This window comes from Electrophorus electricus, chromosome 13 (genome assembly GCF_041902795.1).
Source record: "Electrophorus electricus isolate QZ-2024a chromosome 13, ASM4190279v1, whole genome shotgun sequence".
Classification (NCBI taxonomy): domain Eukaryota; kingdom Metazoa; phylum Chordata; class Actinopteri; order Gymnotiformes; family Gymnotidae; genus Electrophorus; species Electrophorus electricus.
In genome coordinates, this window is record NC_137509.1 from 13,404,894 (window position 1) to 13,426,888 (window position 21,995).

A 21,995-nucleotide genomic window follows, 5' to 3' on the forward strand; every position below is an offset into this window, starting at 1 on the left:
AATACACATCCAAGGTGAGGTCTGCTGCACTTTCCCAACCTTTCACAATGCACCAGACAATAGGCACTGGGGCATTTAATAAATTAAACCCTACATGACCTTTCTCTTTACATCATTCCAAATGATAATAAAATTCCAAATGATAATTCTCTTACTTCCTAAAGACTACGCACTCAAGCCAAACTCATCAGTTATTACAAACTGATGTTTCAACCAATAAAACTTTACAGTTGCACCAACAGAAGCCTCCATGCAAGGGTATATACAGCCATCTTGTGGACATAAGAGTGCAGCGATTAACAAAACTGAATCGCTCATTTTCTAACAGATAATTGCCAGTTCAGTCAATTATAGTTAATATATATCCACTAAACATCACATTCTATTTGGGTTCTCTAATATTCTCCCAGACCCATCTGTTAGGTAAAAATGATTCTGCATGTATGACTTTTGTAAAGTTGTCATACTTTTTCTTTTGCTTTAATTATTCATTTAGTTAACTCTCTCTCTCTCTCTCTCTCTCTCTCTCTCTCACACACACACACACACACACAGAGAACATGTCTGAAATGTCATGGATTTAATGTGTTTTGTTGAGATAGTTTAGCTGCCATAGTAAGCAAATTCAAATGTAAAATATACTGCTAACTGACAAAATCATGTGCAGTTCAATTATTAGAAGGCATTATTTAACAGTTCCTGGCTGTTTATGTATAAGATTGTAAAAAGACACTATATTAATGTTGATTGATGCCTCTATTATGCAGCAGGATCGCTTAACATGAATATGCCAATTAGGCATCTTAAGGGCATACAGTTGGGTGTGAAATGACCTTGGTATCACTGTATGTCAATAAATTGGGTCCTTTTGGTGTCTGACACATTGTAGTACAACTGTATGCACCCTGTATTCAGTGGAATTACACACTAACTATATTTAGCTTTAGTGTATGTCTTTTTTTCCACTTGTAATAACCATTAAAATATTTGTCTGTACATATTTTAAGTATGTTATTTATTAAATGAAAAACATCTTGCAATATATTTGGACCTAATTGTACAGTTTACCAACATCAGTTTACATAGAAATTACACCTACTTTCCTTCAGGATTAACGTTATTGGTGTATTATGCGCTCTACACCACCAAAATGAATCTAATTGGCTAGTTTATGAAAGAAAGGTCCCGGATGTAAAGCCTTGCCATATATATTCTAAACTGAAGGCGGGTAACTCAGTTTCAAATAAGACCTTCAGGAATTTACTTGGTTTTGTATTGGACTGGTACCTAAACTATGGTACGAGGTTAAAAAAAAATATTTATTTATTTGTTTGTTTGTTTGTTTGTTTATTTTTTGCTTTGTTGAATTTTTAAACCTAGTCTTAAAAGCCGTCGTTTATTTTTATATTATCTGCGTTCAGTTTTATCCAGTATTGTGTCACTGGCTTGTTTTAGCCGTGCAGCCAGCTAGCTCGTGTGCTCTATGTTCAGCCCCTTGGTTGCTAGGCTAGCTAGCTGGCTAACGTTAGCTCATTTTTTTTCTCGTAAACTGCGAGGCAAGCCAAGGACGCAGCTAAACCTACCCAGCTATGTCGGGTTGCTGAGACTTCGTCATGCCGTTTCCCCACAATTGCGCTTTCTCAAACTGGAATTACGACTGTCGCATATTACATTTACTTAACCCGTTGTTCTTCTTAGGCTGGAGGGAAAGCTGGTAAGGACTCGGGAAAGGCGAAAGCAAAGGCAGTTTCGCGCTCACAAAGGGCAGGACTGCAGGTTTGTGTTACGGCGGCAGCCCAATGCTTTGTTGGAAGTGTTAACCTTATTGTTGGCTAACTATGCCATCCATTTGGTTTAGCTCCTGAGTGGTCTGTAAGAGTGAAATTATTTTCTTAGGCAAGATGGATGGTTAGATATCCTAGCTAGATTAACCTAGTTGGCTAAAATTATTTTCCCTCTTCAGTAAGAAATAACTCGGAAATTAGCTGTCTAGCTAGATAATTCGCATATTGCTTGATTAAAGGTTAAAGTTTGATTTTTCTCCTGTTTGCCTCGGATTGCAGTTCCCCGTTGGACGTATCCACAGACATTTGAAGTCCAGAACAACAAGTCATGGGCGCGTAGGAGCCACTGCAGCTGTTTATAGCGCGGCAATTCTGGAGTATTTGACCGCTGAGGTGGGTTAGCTAGGATTTAAATTCATACGGATGCTGTGTTTATGAAAATTTAGAACTTAATCTGTCGATGCTGACGATTCGAGGCGTAAACGTGGATAAGAACACGTCGGATTAAAAAAAAAAAAAAGTTAACCAGAGATGCTATGAAAATTATACCATGTATTCTCAGCAGGTTCCTGCTGTTTGAATTCTATCGTCGATTCCCTCTAGAGTATGCAGACCGACAATGACGCAAAAATGACTTTCATTTGTTGTTTTGGGGGTGTATGTGCACTTAATGTACAGTTGAGTTAGTCAAGTAAGTGTAACAGTAGTGTGGGGGTCATGACTACAAGTTTTGTGCTTCCTCAATTTAATTCAATTTTATTTTATTTTATTTCTGTTTTATTCTTGCCTTGTGACAAGGTCCTTGAGCTGGCAGGAAATGCTTCCAAAGATCTGAAGGTGAAGCGTATTACTCCGCGCCATTTGCAGCTTGCCATCAGAGGTGATGAGGAGTTGGACTCTCTCATTAAAGCAACCATTGCTGGTGGTGGTAAGTCGTACAGTTTTCAGGGTTTCTATTGTAATTTTATATTTGGCTTAATGATCAATTCCAATATATTTGTTGTTCCGTAAGTATTAATGAATACCTTTTTCAGTTTGTTGTTGCATTTATTGGAAGTCATCCATTATACTTGCAGCGTGCATCAACTGGAATGATGCTGTATGGAATTTCAAAGGCTTGTGTGTCACTGGTGATGCTTTAACATTGCCCATGAAAGAAATTTGGATCTTTTTGATAATGGGTTCTAGCTCATGTCCTGGAAAGTGATAACATGGCTACTGTTTACTCTTGTCTGGCATGTTCAATTCTCATCATGAAGGGATTGATTACCATCTAGAGAACTTTGTTAGAGCAGAGGAAGTCCAAAAATAGTGTCGCTCTAAAACTTGTACTGTGATCTCCCTCTTCAAGTGAGAGTAATGTTAACCAGATGAACTGTGTTACTGTGGCTGTGTACTTACATTTTTTTACTTCCCCTTTTCAAGGTGTCATTCCACACATTCACAAATCTCTGATTGGGAAGAAGGGACAACAGAAAACTGTGTGACCCGTTACATGAATTACATATGTGGGTCATCTCAGGACACTCTGGAAAGATTCGGATGTGTTTTTTGTGTAGATTGGTGTAGTTTCATGACCTTGTGTTTTTTGGCTTTGCATTTACTCATTTCTGGGGTATTTTTTTTAAAACATGGCTTCAGAGAAGCCAATTTTTATTTGGTTGGGTTTGAACTGTAGTGTACTTTGTGATTTTTAATCTGCAAGATTTTGTTTTTGAACCTGTGAAGTTTAAGGGTTTTATTCAAATAAAGCTTGGTGCACTGCATTTCCTGTTCCTAAGTGATTGTTGTCGTCTTTTTTTCTTTCTCTTTCTTTTTGCATATCACTTGTATCCAACACTAATCTGGCTCATGTGCTCAAATACAATTGCAAATACTTTTTCTCGAGTCAATTTAATGTAAAGCCATAGAATTTTCCCCATCATCCTTTCCTGTTGTAATTTAACTACACTGTTTTGTTTCATTTGTGATCACGTTAGTCATTTAAGATGTCTGGTCATTTAGCAGACTGCATCGGCCTTAAGGAAGGCTGTAGAAGGGGGGGGGGGGGGGGGGGGTTATTTCAAATATTGTGTATAAGGACTGCATTATTAGAAATAGTTTTGTAGTCTTGAATTTATAATGTACTTCAGTTATAGATCTAGTTACAGCTCAACCTATAATTTTGTGTATGTTAAGTTTGACCTGTGGTATTGCTGCAGCAAATTACATAAATCAAGAGTTGATGAATATAGAATGCGTTCTATACACCTTTTTCTCTAAACTATTCACCCTTGGAAATGCATGTGAAAAAAAAATAATTCAATGTTCCTGTTTTGAGTCTTTATAAACACAAATGCTTGTGATTTTCTGTTTCACTGGATTATAAATCTGAGGTGAGTCACAGCCCTACCACTAAGGCATCCATGAAGATCCACATAAAAATATGGGGTATTTAAAAAATACACAAGTGAAGTAAGACTTAAAGGTTGCTGACCTTTGTGAATCAAGAGAACACACTTGACCATGATAAATGGTTTTACACTAAAAATACATTTACACTATTGATCAAGGATTAAGAAGATTGGAAAATATAAAGAAAAAAATTGCATGTGACTGTTTCTGAATGTTTTGGAATAATATAAATTCCGATTTGGGGTGAAATATTTTTAATAATGTTTAAAAGCAGTGCCTTTCACAAAGCCAAGGTTGCTTCACAATGCAATAACAATTTAAGAAAAAAATACTGTTGAAAAAGGAAGGACAAATACCCTTTTCTGTACAGAAAGGGGTAGAGAATTCCGGGACAAGGAAGCTTGTTAGAAGAAGTCCATAAATGGTAAGCAGGGGCCAGCTCTGAAGATAGTGAGGGGTATTTTATGTTAGATACATTATGCAACCGGTACACAGTACAACTCACTAAGAACAGGGATGAAGTGAGCATATTTTGTTGTTGTAATCACTCTATGTGCAGAGTTTGTTTGAACTAAAGTTTGTTATTGGTTTTAGCAGACCAATAAAAAGGGTTTACAATAATCAGTGCAAGAAAATATGAAGGCGTGAACTAGAGTCTTGGCATCACTAAGTGTGAGTAATGGCTGGCGGTCATTATTTATTTAAATATATTTGAAGAACTAACAAACCTGAAGTAGCACAGTCTGAAAGTTCTTTGTTTAAATACAGAATAGCAACAGGTGCTATGAGATACTTCATATTTGGCAAGTATTTCAGTTGGATTTTCTCCACACCTTTGGTATGTTAAGGACATTGTGAATTCATACTCATCAACCAGTAAAATGCATGTTTGGCTCAAACCCTTGTGACTTTTTGTTTAATGAAGTCTTTAGTTGTTTTGGAAGTGTGTTTTCATTGAACATTTTACTGCAAGTATCTCATCAATTTACTGTGTGAGAGAGAGTTACTGCAGAGACCTCTATGTGGAACATACAACACACAGAAAGTTTGGAGAATGCCATTTCATAAGGTGTTCAGGTACAAGCTAGATTCGCAGATCTTTGTCTCTTTGGCTCCTTATCTGTCATTAAGTTTAAATGGCTATTATAACTGATTATACTGCATGTGTTCATATTACATTTTGCTGAGGTTAGAGAACATTCTATTACTATCAGATGCATCTTTTTTCCTTCTTCTTCTTTTATCACCTTTCAGCTACAAGAATATGACTGAACTGCAGCTTGGCAAAAATGTACACTTGACCATGTGATATGTAACAGGGACAAAAATGAGATTAAGGTATTGGTAAAAGATAATTGTCAGCACCGGCTTTGACACTGTGTCTCAGATGTGGGAATGGTCTGACGGGAGCCGTGAATTACTGCACAGATGGTAAGGTACTGATAGACTTGGGAAAGATAAAGTTCATAGTGCTTTGCTGTCATTTTACCATAAATACAACTCTATAGATTTAAATGCATGTGATCACAGATGATTTTTTTTTTTTGTTATAGCCAGTTCATTAATACAGTGCATTATCTTTACTATAAAGATAGGCTACAGACCCTGGAGGCAAACCGGGAGACACTGCAGAGAGAATTATGTGCATCCGCTGTTCACACCAGTGACACCTTTTCCATTCCTGAGGTGCGGTTTGGCCTCGACTAAAGGTTACCTGCATCTTGGCTTTCTGGATATGGCTCAGTGCAGAGTCTATCTGCAGCGCACTCCTGAGGAGAGCAGCAGTCAGCAAGGCAACCTGAGACCCAGAATGTCAGCTTTATCTGCATCACCTGCAAGGGCAATCTCCAGATAAATATGTGTCCATGCGTATGTCCAGAAATGTTTATCTTCATTTTCCTTTTGGTGCAGATCAGAACTTAGAAACACCAGAAATGTGCTGTACATTCTGGTACACATTGACAATTGGAATTGGAACTTTTTTCCAACAGGTGGTATAAGGAATTTTTAAAAATCTATGAAAGCAAGAGATGTTTTTTGTCAATGTTTTCATATGTAAATATATTGTCATACTTATATTTTAAATATATTGTCATACAGGTAATTTGTTTCAGAAAAAAAGGTCATTTACCTTCACATTACATTTTCTGGTAAAATGTCTATTTCAAGTGAATGCTGGTAGCATGCAATCATTTCAGCTAATTTTTATAAACTGCTGCAGTAAATATGAGTTTATCCACGGACAAACCCAAATATACTGTACTCTAGATATGCAGCTTGCACATTGGGCCACCAGGTCTGTGGACGATACAGTGAACAGGGACCTATGGGCTTCAGCTCTGCATTCATACCATCATCCCAGAACTGCTCCACAATAAACTCACCCAACTCAGCGCACCTGCTTCCATGTGTCAATAGACCACCAGCTTCCTCACAAGAAGAGAGCAGCAGGCGAGGCTGGGAAAATTCTCTTCAGATACTCAAACAATTAGTATTGCTGCCCACACAAGGATGGGTGCTTTCACTAGTGCTCTATTCACAGTACACTAATTACTGCCCCTCAATGGACCCCTCTGTTAAAATCCTGAAGTCTGAAGTTTGCAAGTGACACAACTGACATTGTTCTCATTCAAGATAGTGATGGATCTGTTTTTTAATTTAATTTTATTTTATTTTATTTTGGCAATACTTTACTTTAAAGCTTACTGAACTACAGAAGGGTGGTTGAACAGTTGGTCTTCTGGAACAGTCACAACAACTTGGAACTGAACATGCTCAAAACAGTGGAGATGATAGTGAATTTAAGGAGAAAAACCCCCCCACCACTGACAGCTCCTGTCATCTATGTCAAGAATGTGATGGATATGGTGTCCATCAACTTGGAACTGAACATGCTCAAAACAGTGGAGATGATAGTGAATTTAAGGAGAAAAAACCCCCCACCACTGACAGCTCCTGTCATCTGTGTCAAGAATGTGATGGATATGGTGTCCATCAGGTTTCTGGGAAGTACAAACACGAGAGAGTTGAAGTCATACATTAATATCAACTTCTTCACAAAGAAAGACCAGCATAGGATGTATTTCCTGCATCAGCTTAAGAAGATCAGCTGCAGTCTGTCATCGTCACTCTGCCTCTAAATATAATATAGGGTTGAAACAGCCACACTGCAGAAAAGCTTCCTCATGCCATCACACTCACAAACAACTACTGCACATAAGCACTCTGTTCTGCCTCACATACTGTCTTATACAGAGCAAATATACTCTATTCTATTCTATTCTATTCTATTCTATTCTATTCTATTCTATTCTATTCTATTCTATTCTATTCTATTCAGCATTGCTACTTCCTACACAGCTGCTGTACCCTGCACTTTAAATACTTTTAAATGATTTGCTGATTTGCCGATTGTGCATGTGTGTGAATATGTACAGGAATAGATGGGTGTGTGTGTATGTGTGTGTGTGTGTGTATGTGTGTGTGTGTGTGTGTGTGTGTGTGTGTGTATTTCGCGCTAATCAGGTGGGTTTCTGCTACTGCACAGTGAGAAAGCTGTACTGTCAGTTACAGTGTATTGTTTATTGTGCAAACATATTTGGCCAATAAGGTCTGGTTCTTTTTTTCAAATTGCTTTTGACAGTGAAAACAAAGTGTGTTAGTAGGGCAGTCATTGAGCCTGGATAAAAGCTGTTATATTTACATTATGGTTACTTTTTAGATTAGGCATTTCTACTGCATGTAGGTTGTCTGCATGTTTTGAAGGTCACAGTGGATGTGAGCACCTGTTTTCCACATAGTTTCTTCTAATTCTGAATTTAATGTTGCTTACTTTAATGAGCTTTTAACAACTAATTATTTCCTCAATTACATTACAAAACTGAAGTCTCTCAAAACTTGATTGATGTGATTCATTGGTTCTTCTTCACATTATGAACAGATAATACTTAATACACCTTTTTTTTCTGAGTACAAACATCGTATTAATGTACTCGTGATACTTTTATTTTGCTCAAACGGAAGACATTCGTATAGATTTTTTTTTTTTTAATTTTGCCGAGATTAAACCGGAACCGGAACAAGCGCTTTCATTCGACAGGGGAAGCAATTGAGCACACTTAAACGAACCATAAATTGCATCGACAAAGCTAAAGCAGCGCTAGCTAGCTACGTAATTCAGTCGTATGCTTTTGACGAGGGGATAAAAGACATTTGCAAGTAGTCTACTTTCTGGATTTTATAAGAAGCTGAAAGTGAGTTTATGTGTTAACTCACTTTATATAGGAGGAAATAGGAGTCTAACGTACGAAGAGAAAAATCTAACCTGATTTAGCTAAACTAGCTAGCTAACGTTTGCTAGCTGTGTAATGTTTAGCTAGCTAAGCTAGATATTTTCCCTAGCTAAATATATAAATGTGTTGTTCTTGCCTTGAAGATTGCTGCAAAAAAAAATAACAAACGTTATTTCGGCCCTAGCTGGCACCCCCGCTACCCGTCACCATGCCTGCTCTTCTGGAGAGACCGAAGCTGTCCAACGCCATGGCCAGAGCTCTCCACAAGCACATCATGAGAGAGAGGGAGCGAAAAAGACAAGGCAAGAAGTCGTCCCGCTAACGGTCGGCCGGTTGCGCCGTCATCAAACACCAAACCACTGCTCAGATTTTAAAAGCCTTGTCGTTTTGTGTTTAGAGGAGGAAGAAGTGGACAAAATGATGGAGCAGAAAATGAAGGAGGAAGAAGAGAGGAAAAGAACCAAAGAGATGGAGGAAAGAATGTCCCTGGAGGAAACTAAAGAGCAGGTGAGGGGAGGGGGGGGGGTTTGGATGTTTTATGTACCTCTCCTTTTATATCTGCATGATTCTTTGTAGTCTGTAAAAACATTTAAACCATAAATGTTTTCATCGCGTAAGTGTTAATCAGATTTATTAAAAGTTTTATTATGTAACTAATAGACTTGTAATTTATCACATTTTCAATAGTTTGGATTAAACAGATAAAACAAGATACATGGTTAGTTTACAATGAATTGCAACCATCATGCTTGCATTTCATTCAAATTTGACATTCACCACCTGGTGTGTTGACATATATTTATGGAAGCTTGCTGGGATTTGAACCCATGACCCTGATTACTTGGAATAGTGAGTTTACATTTAAAATGATATTTCAAAGGAAAATGTTTCACTAATGGGTCTAAGCTAAATCAGTGGGGGAAAACGCGTCCAAAACGGTATTACTAGAGTAGAGAACAGATTTCTGTGTAGTAGAATAAAGCCTATATACTTTGTGACATTTTAGCACTGCCTTACAGGTTCTGAAGATGGAGGAGAAATTGCAGGGTTTGCAGGAGGAAAAACACCAACTCTTCCTGCAACTTAAAAAAGTTCTCCATGAAGAGGAGAAGAGGCGAAGAAAAGAACAGAGGTAGCGGGAAAAGCCTCTTCTTGCGTTAGGTCTTGCAATCAAAGATGTGCACATTAAATTGGTAGATTAATGGCACCCCAGTTTTGGTCTTGTGGTGGTGTATTTCAGTAGTAGATTTCCTGCGTACTGCTGATCCCAAGCTGTTTTTGCCTCCTGCTTGATGACCCCCTGCTCCTTAATTCACTTTTATCTGCAGTGACATTACAACACTGACCTCAGCCAGTTACCAGCCCAGTATACCCCTGCACTCAGGGCAGCACCTACTCAGTCTGCAAGGTGAGCTTGTCTCTCTTTAAATAAGAAGGAGACCATGTGATGAGAAGTCTGTTTAAACAGAGTTGCTGTAAAGGAATATTCCACTTTGAGGTGAACCTCATAAAGCAACGGCTTTGCTGGATGTTGTACCTGAGTTCCGACATTGAGTTTCCTCATCTTCACATCTAGAATAGTGTGAGCATTAAGGTAGTGTGTGTGTGTGTGTGTGTGTGTACCTTTTAGGCAGTCCAGTGAGTCATGGCAGACCTGGAGGTCTGTTGGCAGAGCGTGGTAAACAGTTGTTTCAGACACCTGGCATCCCTGTGAGTTAAAGCTTTTCCTTTTGCATTTGATATGCTTATGGTAAAAGCATATGTACACTTAACTTTCTTTTCAGTACTTTAACTGACGAGGTTCTGAAATGTAACATTTAAGCCGTACTCTAAAAATAAACAAATTCATGTGATTGAGTTTCAAGCTTAAGATGAACTATGTAAAAACCTGCCGCTCCGCAAGCTCTCTCAGCCTGCATTAATCAGTGTCCCTACCTGACCAGTGGTTGTGTCCGTTAGGGCCGTCACTTCTCTGGGCAGCCTGGTTTCACTCCAGGCTCCTCCGAACACGGGCAGTTCTCGGGAAGCCCTGCGGTGCACGAGCCGTATGCCCAGCATCCCTCCGGCTACGGCCCGGCCGCAACAGTACCCATCAGCTTCTCGGGCACTTCCCAGATCAGAGGTACCTTCTTGTTTGCTGTATCGGCCATCTGTCTTTGTTGCTTCCAGAGCCGGTGTGTTTCCCGTATTTTCATTTTTAAAAGCCAGCCCTGCTAAGCAAAGCTTTTGCTGGTTTTTCCTGGGTACTTGCATTATGCGTTCCCTCATCTTCAGTACTTTTGTGAACATTGAGGTAACAGCTGTGTACCAACCTTTTGGGCAGTCCGGTGAGTCATGCTATGGCTGGAGGTCTGTTGACAATAAATGGTAAACTGTTGTGATGTCATTTGTCATGCATGAAAACAGTGCTGTTTTGAATGTATAGTCCATTCATGTGAATCATGTAGAGTGTGGTGTTTTTTATTTAAGGGGTTGGGGGGGGGGGGGTTGTCTTTTGGGTAGTTGTGTGTGGAGATTCTGCTGCCAGCAAGAAGAATCCTTGCTCCCTCGCCTTATTCAAACACAACACAGCAGCTATACACTGTCATTTTTGAGTTATTTTAATTGTATGGACAAATCAGAAGTAAGAGAGCATCTATGTTTTTCAGAAGATATTTGAAGTCATTTGGTATTTAGCTAACGCTGTGTTTCAAGTCAAATATTTCAGCAGCTTTGACGTTATGCTTGAATTTAATTTATTGTGGTATACAATTCTACAATTTAGATAATTGTCTAAAAAAAGGTACATTTCTCCTAATGAGGAGCAGCTTAAATCGTGAAAAAGCTGTCTTCTTATTTTTATGGGCCACCTTATGTGGTGGACTGAATAATTTGACTAAGGTGGAATGGAAAATGGAAATAAGAAGACAGCTGCTGCACCCTTTAAGGTTCAACACAAGTTTGAGTAAGGAGCAAATTATAGCCTCTTACTTTGTTCAGAATTGATAGCTAAAGAGCTGTTGGATGTTTGAAAGTATTCCTGAACATAAACAGCTAATTAAAACCATTAAATTTAAATATATTATTTAAATTTTTGTTTCTTAATGGAAGGCTTTTCAGTGTGTTTGGTAGCTGTACTGTTTAACTGGGCAGTACCTATAAAGATTGGGCAAATTCCCATTCTTTAATTCTTGTTAATAAAATGTTTTTGCTTGCCTGAACCACATGTTTGCTTCCCTACAGTTTAATTTTCTGTACACTAGAATGTTGAATATTGATTTTAAAATTCAGGTTGTGATCCTAACCCCCCCCCCCCCTGGTATTTCAACTCATAGATTCATGCATTAGCCTAAGTCCTGTAAAGCATTGTGAAAATTGAGAAATTCCCACAGACACATCTGACTGTACCATCCTCTGCATAGGTGCCTCAGCTTTCCAGACAATGCCATACCTGCCCCATCAACCACAAAGCTATGCTGTCCACGGCCACTTCGCGTCCCCGACAGGTGGGTGCACATGCAATCAACGCCATTCCTGACCTTTATTGCTGATGGCCATATTACCCTGTGTTCTGGATATACTGCGTATCACTTGACTTGTCTGTTCAAATCTCGTCTCTCTCTGGCTACGAGCACATATTTGGCAGTGATGTACGTTTTGTCGCTGTTCTTCTCACTGCTGTTCTGCTCATCACCACAGGTTTCATCCCCAGTGCCAGTATCCCTCTTCAGAAGCAGCTAGAACATGCCAATCAGCAGTCTGGCTTCACCGACTCGGTAAATGCATTTGATAGAGGGTCTTGATTGCTATATTCCAGCTCTCATCTAAGGTGGTGTCTGCTGTTGGGAGAGAAACTGTAAAGGGAAAGAGAATCTTTCTTGAGCAAATTAATCTGAATGACTAGAATCCACACACCAAATTAATTTGTTGGTGATCCTTTCTTAAAAGATTTTCTGTCTGTAATGTTTCGAAATTAGTTTCCATGCAGGGCCTTCATACTCAGGACTGGCTTTGGGTTACCTCTCCAGAGTTGGAGAGAAACTACTTTTCAGAGAAAATACTTTTAAATATGTAAAATGCTTTTATATGCATAGGTTATATTTCTAACACTTGCTGCCCAAATTGGCTGTGCTGTTTTTGGTCATCTCTTACAAACACTGAGCACAGGCATATGGTAGCTTGTGTGCTGCATCATTCTGAACAATCTCTGAAAAGTTTGTGTTTGGGAGCTCTGTGGCAGCTATGTGCTTTTGCATTGATGCCATCATATCAAGAGACATTTGCCTTCTGTCTGTATGACCTTACAGTGTGAAATTAATTTGGTTCCTGTTTTACATTTAACCTGTTTAAAACCACTGTAAACACAATGAATATGGATTTATTGGAAATGGTACCCCTTCTTGTGCACAACAGGGTGCTCTTAGGCCCATTCATGCTCAGGCTCTACATGTAAGTGCCACAGGACTGCTGCCTACACCTTCAATGGCTGTTCAGATTTCCACAGCAAAGGTGAGGTCATTTACTATTGCTTGTACACACAAGAGTAATAACCACTTGTAATGCATTATTAATCCACTGTTTAAACCACTCATTATGCTCTCAAACTATTGACCCAAGTCCTTTCATATGCAACCAATCTGAAGTGATCGGTCCTTTTCTACATTTACCTCTCTTGGGTTTCTCCATGTTTTACTCCACTTCACTCTCCTTGTTCATCTAAATATGTAAAAATTGTTTCTCTGTATTTTTAGTATGTGTGCAGTTTAAATGGGTTTTTGGTTACTTGCGCAGACAAATGGGTTGGACTGCTGTTGGTGCTAAGGTTCAGTATTCATGTGTGTTTGACAGGCCCCCTTTCCGAGCTCTGCTCAGCCAGCTTCCCGTCATACCTACCTTTCCCACCCTCAAGCTGGACAGAGATTCTACCACCATAGCAAGTAATCAAGGTCCTGAAAACCAAGACACCATCAAGATGCTGTGGATGTTGCAAAAGTCCCAAACAACTTGGCTGTGTTGTAGCAAAGAACGGTTACGACTTCAGTGATGCATCGTTCAACCAGTGGGCAGTGTACTGGAAAACATCATTTGGATTTGGATATACTCTAACATGCTATAAATTAGAATTTCATCCTGTGGCATTTAAAAGATGTGTAACCTATGAACAATGTTACAACTTCAGAGAAAAGACTTTTAAAGGAAAGTTCTTACCAGTTTACATTTTACGTCATGTATTATAAGCAGGCAGTGGTGACATGACTGGACCCAGAGAAAATTTTACATTTACATATACCTTTATTGCCCTTTTAAGGAAGTTCATGGCCTCATTTTTGTTTACACTTGTTACAAAAAAACAAACATTTTACAGTCAGAATTGCTTGATGGCAGTTGCTGGATTTGCGTTACATTGGTAAGGTGTGGTGTGTGTGTTTTTTTTTTTAATTTTCATAATGACATTTTCAGTGTAAATTGCCCATCTTTGCTTGATCTTTAATCAGGTCCAGATTAACTTTGATGGAAAGAAGTAAAGTGTTTTGTTTTTGTTTTGTCCCCAGCCTAACCGGTACTAAACAACTTGATTCAACCAATTACAGTAACATTTATTGAGTTTATAAATGTCTTGCTGGGGTTTTATACTTATAAAAACAGGTTCCATTCTTTTACCCTTGGCAGGCAAAGCTGCACGAAATACTGGATTACCAGTTGTGAGGTGTCCATTCCTCTATGCAGAACCAAAATCAATTAGGCTTGCACTTATTGCCTGCCCTAATCTCATCTCAGAAGGCCTAACTGTTGTAAGACTAAGGGCTAGGCCAACACTTCCCCATACCCACTCCCATAGACCTTTCCTTTAGGTTCATGGTACTTCTAACAGGTGAACCTGTGATTAAGACTAGAAGAAGCAATGAGACCATGTAAAATGTCCCAGTACATTGACTAGAATATTCCACTGCACTAAACATCTGTATCTTGACCTTTGCCAACAAAGCTGCCCCAAAACATCAATGACTGACCTATATATTCACATATTACATATTTGATGTTGGGTTATGATGTGAGTTTCTTATCTTACACATATTTTATAACATTCAGATAACAGACATGGATGAAACTGTCTGATTTTGAGTTCTCTTGCGCTAGCACTAACTTTGTTGTCCTTGGTTGTTTTGAGAGGCTTTTTTAAACAACCTCTCCAAAGAGCCAGTTATTGTGAAAGTGGTAATCAGTGGTTCATTTTTAGACATTGTCAGCCTAAGATGTAACTAAATGCTGTAGTTCTTGAATTGTGAGCGTTCTTCGCAGCCCTTGCCATTTTAGTAGGTCTGTGTGGAAAGCATTTAACATCCTCTTCTGATAAATTTGGAATTTGTCCAAATTAAGGGTTCATGACTATCATAACAGCAGTTTGTATTATTTTGTATTCTCTACATGTCTTTACTATGTTCGCGTCCATCTGTGTCTTGACATGTACGTCTTTCGCCACAGTAGTGAATCCTACATCAAAAGAAACTGGAAGAAGGCTACAGTATATTTAAATTTCCTTACACATAAAGGATTCAACTAAGGTTTTATTTATCTCTTTGGTGTTGCTTTAAATTTGACACCTATGTTTTTGAAGGAAAAATGGAGGGGCATAAGCAGTAGGCATTTCTGCTTATATTCTTCAACCAATAATTCTAGACACGACAATCTGTTAGCGAAAAATGCCCTTCAGACACTGAGCAAAATAAAGCAAGGTTTATGGTTTCTTTTTTAAACATGAGGATGAGGGCTCCTCTTGCTTTAATGCATATTGTTTATCACAGTCATAGAACAAAAAGAGGCTCTGCTCATTTAATATGAAAGGGAAGAGAAAGAGTTTTGACACAAAGTACAGATGTGACTTTATGTAAACTGTTCACCTAAGGGCTGGTTCAACAAATTAAAGTTTTTTTTTGTCCATATAATCATATCTGGAGAACAGCCTACTTACTAAGTTTGATGATGATGTGACGAGATGATGGTACACTTACCAGCCACTTTATTATCTACACCTTCTAGGTATACAGTTAAGAGTGTATTACCAGTTTGTTGTCATGTTTTTGTTAGCCATCCTCGAGTCCTGTGTTCCTCAATCTAGTCAATGGGGTTCATCAAGATTCCCAGTATGCTACTATCAGGTATTTGGTGCCATTAGTGGCTCTGTTCAGTTGTGTTAAGAGATGGGATAGAGCAAAGATAGGTTGCCTGCTGAAGAATGAGTTGACACACTGTCCCGGCCTTTCCTTCACGGTCGTTTTCTGACCACAGCACCGCTTTTGGCTGGATATATTTTTTATGACAAGCCTCTGTCATCCCATCAGTGACTTGTAAAAAAATAAAATAAAATAAAATAAAAAATTCCAGCTGCACTACTGTGCTTATTAAATTTGTACCGGTAGAACACTCGCAACCATTCCACTGCATCGTTGTTAATGGTCCACTGCTTAAATAATTTCTGGTTAGCAGTGGTCCGGAAACTGACTAGTGATGAACAAGGAGAAGCTGGCTAACAAATTATGCATATCAACCGATGGTATTTGAACACTTTAAAAATTTTACCTGCAAGTGTGCATAATAAAATGGCCAATGAGTTTATAATGTGCATCAAATAGCGAGAACATATTAAGAATGGATCAGGGCTTAATATGCTCTTATAGTAGAATATTTCTTACTGACATTTCATAGTAATCTCCAGGTCCCCACCTGTCTAGCTTTTAGGGAAAGAAAGAAATATTTAAATAAGTACAGTTCTGAAGACTTTGTAAAACCATGATTCTATCAAAATCTTTAAGAAAACTGGAAAATGTTTAAAACAGAACATTTTATGAGTCTTTACATGTGACTGAATACATATGTCTGCTTTGTGGGGACAGCACTCTAGCCTATTCTGGCAATTGTGAGGTAAGGAAGTAGGTAAACTGATGGCCTGATCATCTAAGGGAAAGACTTCACATCCTGTTATACGTGGCCCGTTTCTCTCTCTTGCTGTCTGTCTGCAATACAAGTAGCCACACAACAGATGTGTAGCTATTTACATGCGAACCCAATTTAAATTGGCAAAGAATGCATGAAGGGTGGTCATTGGAACAGATGAAAATGTGTCATTTTTAAATAAAAAAGGAAAGGGAAAAACTAGACAAAAAGTGACACACTCATGTTAGTGTAATTATGTATGAGGGGGCAAACAACCCTCCACCATTACAGTGCCTATGGCTATCAGCCCATTTGTCATTCAGTTTTTCTTCTCTATTATATACATTCAAAATAGTGTTGATTAATGTATACTCAATGTATTTACAGAGATTTTGATCATTTGCGACAATTTCCAATTATTTATTCTTTTTTTTCCTTTCTAATTTTTCCAACCCAAAGACGGGCTATAAAGTACATTAAGAGAGCGGGGGAGAGTTAAGAAATAAAGAATGAAAAATAAAGACAAAAAAAGGGGAGAATAGCATTGCTGAGGTGTAATTCTCTCCTTCTTTCCAGGTCCAGTGCATCTTGCCAATACCTGATAGAAAGGGAGAAAGGAGAAGCAAGAGGAAGAATACGCAGGAGTGAGAACGAGCGAAAGGAAAGTGGCAGAATGCAACTGAAGATCAAAAGACAAGCGGGAAAACGTATAGTTCGATGCAAGGGACAAATGCGTGTTTAAAAAAAGATAGGAGAAAGGAGATGGACAGAGTAAGTAGCTAGAAAAGAACAGCCAGAAACCGTCACATCGTCTCAACAATACCAATAAAAAACATCTGGTTTATATTTGGCCTTTTGCAAACATAGAGAAGTAACTGCCGATAAAATATATACACTACAGAATCGACAGCCTAGGATGGCTGAATGGGCAGTTACCTGGGAATATAGTTTTTGTAAAAGGCCCACATCTGCAAGCTTTTATTCATCAAGTGGTTATATCAAAAAACAAAAAAAGTAAGTAAACACACTCCTACATCTTGTGCCTACATGAATATAATTTTAGCACGCTAAATGCAAAATCACAATGTCAATTTAGGGGATTATTAGCTTCTAGGAATAGGTATTAACTTAAGTGCTTTTATTGTTTTACAATTTAGCCCAAAGTTATTAACAAGACAAAATGCAACACAGGTAGTACAAAATACAGTATAAAGTTTACCATGAAACCCTACGTACACTTCATATACGAAGTCATTTGTCATGTACAAAACAAGATGAATACAAAGGCTTTATCTCCATTACTTCTGTGGTAGTGCAGTTGCCAGTGTGCAAACAGCAAACTGTCCCAGTCTTGCCTTCAATCATCAATACATTAGTTAATAAACAGAAAATAGCATGGAATTAATATGAAAAACACATTTGGACAGTCTGAAGTGACTTTATTTGTATAAATCACATAAGGTTTTCTGTTCCTTGAGATTCAGTTCTGTCTTTGATCCATGACAGTCTAGCACAAGTTCACAAAGTTCCATTTTAATAACAGAGCATAGCAGCATCTGATCAGGGGTTATAAGCATGGGCAAGCTAAAATAACTAACACATTACACATGTGCTTTGCACTTAGATTTGAGAGAGTCAAAAAGTGGTTTTATAATAGTTTAGATCTAAACATAGTATTTTATTGAAAACCCCATTCTTTTTTTTTTTTTAATGTCTGAATATAATGTAAACACTTTAAATAGTGCTTTGCTGTTGGCACACTAGCGTAGCACGGTCACTCTCAGCTAGCAGGTGAGCATGCACACACACGTGAGAGCTCTGTATACCTGCTGTGTTTTATTTAGCCATGGCTTTGATGGCCACTGCAGCCTCCTCATTCATCGCAGACAGAACAGTGATCTGAAATCCACACAACAAAAGTGAAATAATTAGAACCACAAGTCGGGCGAGGGACCTCACCGACACAGTATGGCTTTTGCGGAGCAGAGTAAAAGGCAGTAAAGAGCATTTACCAGGATCTCCTCTCCAGCATCAAACTTGCCCTCAATCTCTTTTCCCAATTCTCCTTCAGGCATTTTCAAGTCTTCTCTAACTTCACCACTGTCCTGAAGCAGAGACAGGTAGCCATCTTGGATGCCAATCAACTGTGGATGAGGGTAGGTTGAGAGAGTAACAAGGTGTAACAGAGAAGGGAGATTTGAATTGGAAAAACCTCTCTCTCAGAAGTCAAAAGGTTCTACACACATTTACATTTAAATAATAAATGTGAGTTTCTGGATCTGGACTTGATGCTCATAAGACTACATCAACATGAAGAATAATTAATTTCACTCACTATCTTGAAACTTGCAGAGTCAATGGATTATCAGATATAATGTAGAACATTATACTGTAAACATGTGACCAGGTTCCTAATGGGGTCATACTTTAGTTGAACTGGGAGACTTTTGTACCTGATAATCCATTCTCTTGATGTTAGGGACATCCATATTATGAGTAGAGGGACAGATATCCTCATACTTTTTGCCAGTGAAGATGTCAATTCCAACCATGTGGACCTTTCAGCCAAAAAAGTAAAAGTGTTTATAAGCTCCTGTATATTTAAAAGATCATGAACCTCACAGTCATCTTAGAGTGTGTCTAGAACTCACCCTACAGTTTTTTTCTTTTTCTTTTTTAAGAGTTACATTCATCAGAATAGTGTCCACATCAACTGCTAAATAATCAGAGACCCATATGGTACAATTAACGGACGCTCTTCATTTAGTTTTATATTCTGGAAACCAATTCTTTTTTTCTGTTTTGAATACCAGTAGTATCTAGTACCGTTGTTCGTATAGCATAATATTTTAGACTTGGGTGCATACTAGTGGAACAACAATACTGAATTGACAGCCCTATTTGTGCTCTTAATCACCTTCAACTACGCTCACCTTTGCGTGTCCATGCTTGCCGGTCTTGGAGGTGGACATCTCCACGATCTTGCATGGGCGGCTCTTCAGCACCACAAAGCCGTTTTTGCGCAGAGCAGAACATTGCATGGGGTAAGTGGCGGACGCCCCGGCATCACCTGTCGTGAAGTCCAAATCTGCATCTGCCATATTTGTCCTGAAAGGTGACGAGCATAAGACCTAATGCACTGCAAGGTTTTCAGTGGCTGACTAATGTATTACTATTGATTGGGGTGTTTGCGAAATACAGAAAAGTGCTGTGTATGATGAGGTAGGGATCCATGATATTTATCGTTTAAAAATAAATAGTACCTTTTAAATGTATTGTTGTTCAAATAAAACTGTTCTTTCTTTAGAAATAAAAAAATGCACGCTTGCTATTTTGCAAGGGTGGGCTAAATTTGGTAACGAGAACATGGCACCCGTTTGCCACGCTGCTTTATACTTCTGACAAACAAATAAATAAATAAAAAAAACCTTTAAACGTATTAACAGTGGCTCACTTTGGAATGTTATTCGTGAATCGCAAGTAAATTAACGCAATATAAACAATATCGGTTGTATTGCTGTGCGTGGTTGGGGCGCACGCGTTCACGTGGAAAGGCCTTAACGTCAACTCACGCTGTCTCCATGCAAGAAATGCCAGGCTCAAAAGAATCGATCTGAACCAGCACACACCTTGTGGTAGCAAGTCTGTACAACCCGTTAGCTAATTTAAATTCTCTCAGACTCCAGATTGTCATGATAAAGCCCAAACTTTGACATTTTGCGTCTCTAGATCCAGCCAACTTTACAATCTCCCATATGCACACTGTGGCAATAAGGCACCCGGCATTGGCATGTTAAGATTAGCATTTCTGTAAGACTTGAGCGTTGGCTGTCAGAAGGCATTAGAATGGGCGCATATTTGATTTAGTCACGGATCATGAATAACGTCGTTTTGAACTCGCTTGGGCCGTATTTCACAACGACGCCCGTGTTTGACATGGTGCGGCCTGCTCGATGTGACAGCGGCGCCGCGCCGAGGCCCAGCGAGCGGGGGAGCCGACCATCGCCAAGCAGGTGCAACCGCGTCGCCGGCACGGTTAAAAACCGATAACGGGAACCAGACATCGCCACAAGTGTGAACACGCAACTTCAGTCTGGAAGTGTTACAGCCGCCACGAGGTTTGGGTTTAACGTTGGTGAACTGCGCTAATCCGGAGATGTTGCGTGGACGCTACGGGGGTTTGAGTCATGATCCAAGTCATTTGGTCTCTTTCCAGACAAATCACGTTTTAATTCGGCTAGATCGACGGAGACATCGCTTCTATTGACCAGTTGCGTAAAGTTAAATCCAAGGCCTAAGGACATTTTGTTGTCGTCATCCCAAATTTCCAGTGCCACGAATAAACGCAAAACGCCGCTAGTTAGCGGATTACTTAAAAAGAGGTGCCTCGTCCAAAGTTTAGCTAAGCGTTTCGCCGTTGCAAAAATAAACGACGCAAATTTGCCTTTCGGTATGAAAGAGAAATGTGCAAGATGAAGGTGCATTTGGAGGGAGGAGGCAACTCTTAACGCGCGATCACGCCCGCTATTTGAAAGGTTTCGTTAGCCAGGCTACTTGCCTGGTTTGCGATCCTTCTCCACGCTAGACGCTTCGGGGCGATCCGACGACGGGGCGAGTCCCACTGGGTGTCTCGGTGCGTCCGTTCCCTCTCCGTGCGGGGTGGCTGCGCGGCGCCCCTGCTGTAGCCTATTCAGCTTAAATCAGCTCTCCGGACGATACCGTCATTCCAGGCGTCTCGGTTTTTTTTCCCGTTTCACGAGGGCACACGCGCGGGTCGGCAAAAGTGGGAACCCCGATCGCTCGCTCGCTCTCTCTCTCTCTCTCTCTCTCTCTCTCTCTCTCTCTCGCTCTCTCTCGCTCTCTCTCTCTCTCGCTCATCCGCGCCGAGTCAGCCACACGTACCCATGAAATGAACCTCAGTGGTTTCCTTCGCACTGCGCATGCGCCCTCGACCTTCGGTCTTCACGTCCTACGACGGGTGGGGGATCGCGGGAGCGCGCAGAGCCTCGTGTTAGCTAGTACCCATAGTATTAGATGGCAGACATCTCCGTTTTGGGTTTATTTTGTGTGCAAAATAATACATTGATACATCAGTAGGGCATTTGACAATCACCTTACGTTACTTTTAGGGTACACGTGTCGGGTTTCTTATGTCTGAGAAAGGGCGTTTTCATTTCTTCCATTAATTCTGCACAGTGGTCCCACTATTTTGGGGGCTAAACGGAATTCATCAAAGGTTGGCGTAGGCTGCGTTTCCTCCTCTGGAAACCTTCGCATTACGCCTCAACTTGGCTTTAGAGTTAGTTTGCATGATATAATACGACGGGTAAAACACTGGACATGTCAAAGCAGGATGTTACACTTCTTACATTAAACGTTGTGTTGCATTTAGAAAATCCTTGCACTATTTTAATTTCTGTGAAGGACAACACAATTTCTACTTTTCTGGTTCAGTGACAGATTCAGATACTCAATTGTTGAATAAATGTAGACTATTAAGCATGGTTTTAGTACGCATTCACGGACGGTCCCAACTAGCCAGTGTGTAGTTGTTCGGATAAATATAGCCGGGTGAAACTTGAATCTGGTGACCTATGAGCAGGGAGACTAGGGC

General features: G+C 39.5%; 3 protein-coding genes and 1 long non-coding RNA gene across 7 annotated transcripts; 3 read left to right on the plus strand and 1 right to left on the minus strand.

Moving 5' to 3' along the window:
• Positions 1–1,208: 1,208 nt before the first annotated feature.
• Positions 1,209–3,564, plus strand: LOC113577353 (histone H2A.Z). The gene is made up of 5 exons (XM_027009961.3): positions 1,209–1,297; positions 1,699–1,776; positions 2,064–2,177; positions 2,583–2,712; positions 3,210–3,564. The coding sequence occupies exons 1-5, from the start codon at positions 1,295–1,297 to the stop codon at positions 3,269–3,271; spliced, it is 387 nt and encodes a 128-aa protein (XP_026865762.1). The 5' UTR covers positions 1,209–1,294; the 3' UTR covers positions 3,272–3,564.
• Positions 3,565–4,712: 1,148 nt separating this feature from the next.
• Positions 4,713–6,149, plus strand: LOC145660416 (uncharacterized). The gene is made up of 3 exons (XR_014126773.1): positions 4,713–5,255; positions 5,433–5,609; positions 5,770–6,149. It is a non-coding gene; the product is annotated as an uncharacterized LOC145660416 (long non-coding RNA).
• Positions 6,150–8,259: 2,110 nt separating this feature from the next.
• Positions 8,260–15,209, plus strand: LOC113577320 (G protein pathway suppressor 2). Of its 3 annotated transcripts, none has more exons than XM_027009902.3 (11): positions 8,260–8,396; positions 8,655–8,772; positions 8,868–8,977; positions 9,490–9,602; positions 9,799–9,878; positions 10,101–10,180; positions 10,430–10,592; positions 11,872–11,955; positions 12,149–12,225; positions 12,863–12,958; positions 13,298–15,209. In XM_027009902.3, the coding sequence occupies exons 2-11, from the start codon at positions 8,679–8,681 to the stop codon at positions 13,388–13,390; spliced, it is 990 nt and encodes a 329-aa protein (XP_026865703.2). In that variant the 5' UTR covers positions 8,260–8,396; positions 8,655–8,678; the 3' UTR covers positions 13,391–15,209. The 3 variants fall into 3 exon arrangements, with proteins under 3 accessions (XP_026865703.2, XP_026865702.2, XP_081550828.1); XM_027009901.3 differs by having other exon boundaries at positions 8,268–8,431; XM_081694702.1 differs by having other exon boundaries at positions 8,270–8,392.
• LOC113577321 (eukaryotic translation initiation factor 5A-1) lies at positions 15,192–21,276 on the minus strand. 2 transcript variants are annotated; one of them, XM_027009904.3, is made up of 6 exons: positions 20,940–21,276; positions 19,315–19,489; positions 18,835–18,939; positions 18,394–18,525; positions 18,208–18,280; positions 15,192–17,060 (listed from the first exon to the last, which is right to left on the minus strand). In XM_027009904.3, the coding sequence occupies exons 2-5, from the start codon at positions 19,480–19,482 to the stop codon at positions 18,218–18,220; spliced, it is 468 nt and encodes a 155-aa protein (XP_026865705.1). In that variant the 5' UTR covers positions 19,483–19,489; positions 20,940–21,276; the 3' UTR covers positions 15,192–17,060; positions 18,208–18,217. The 2 variants fall into 2 exon arrangements, with proteins under 2 accessions (XP_026865705.1, XP_026865704.1); XM_027009903.3 differs by having other exon boundaries at positions 15,192–16,979; positions 20,940–21,274.
• Between the last annotated feature and the right edge of the window lie 719 nt (positions 21,277–21,995).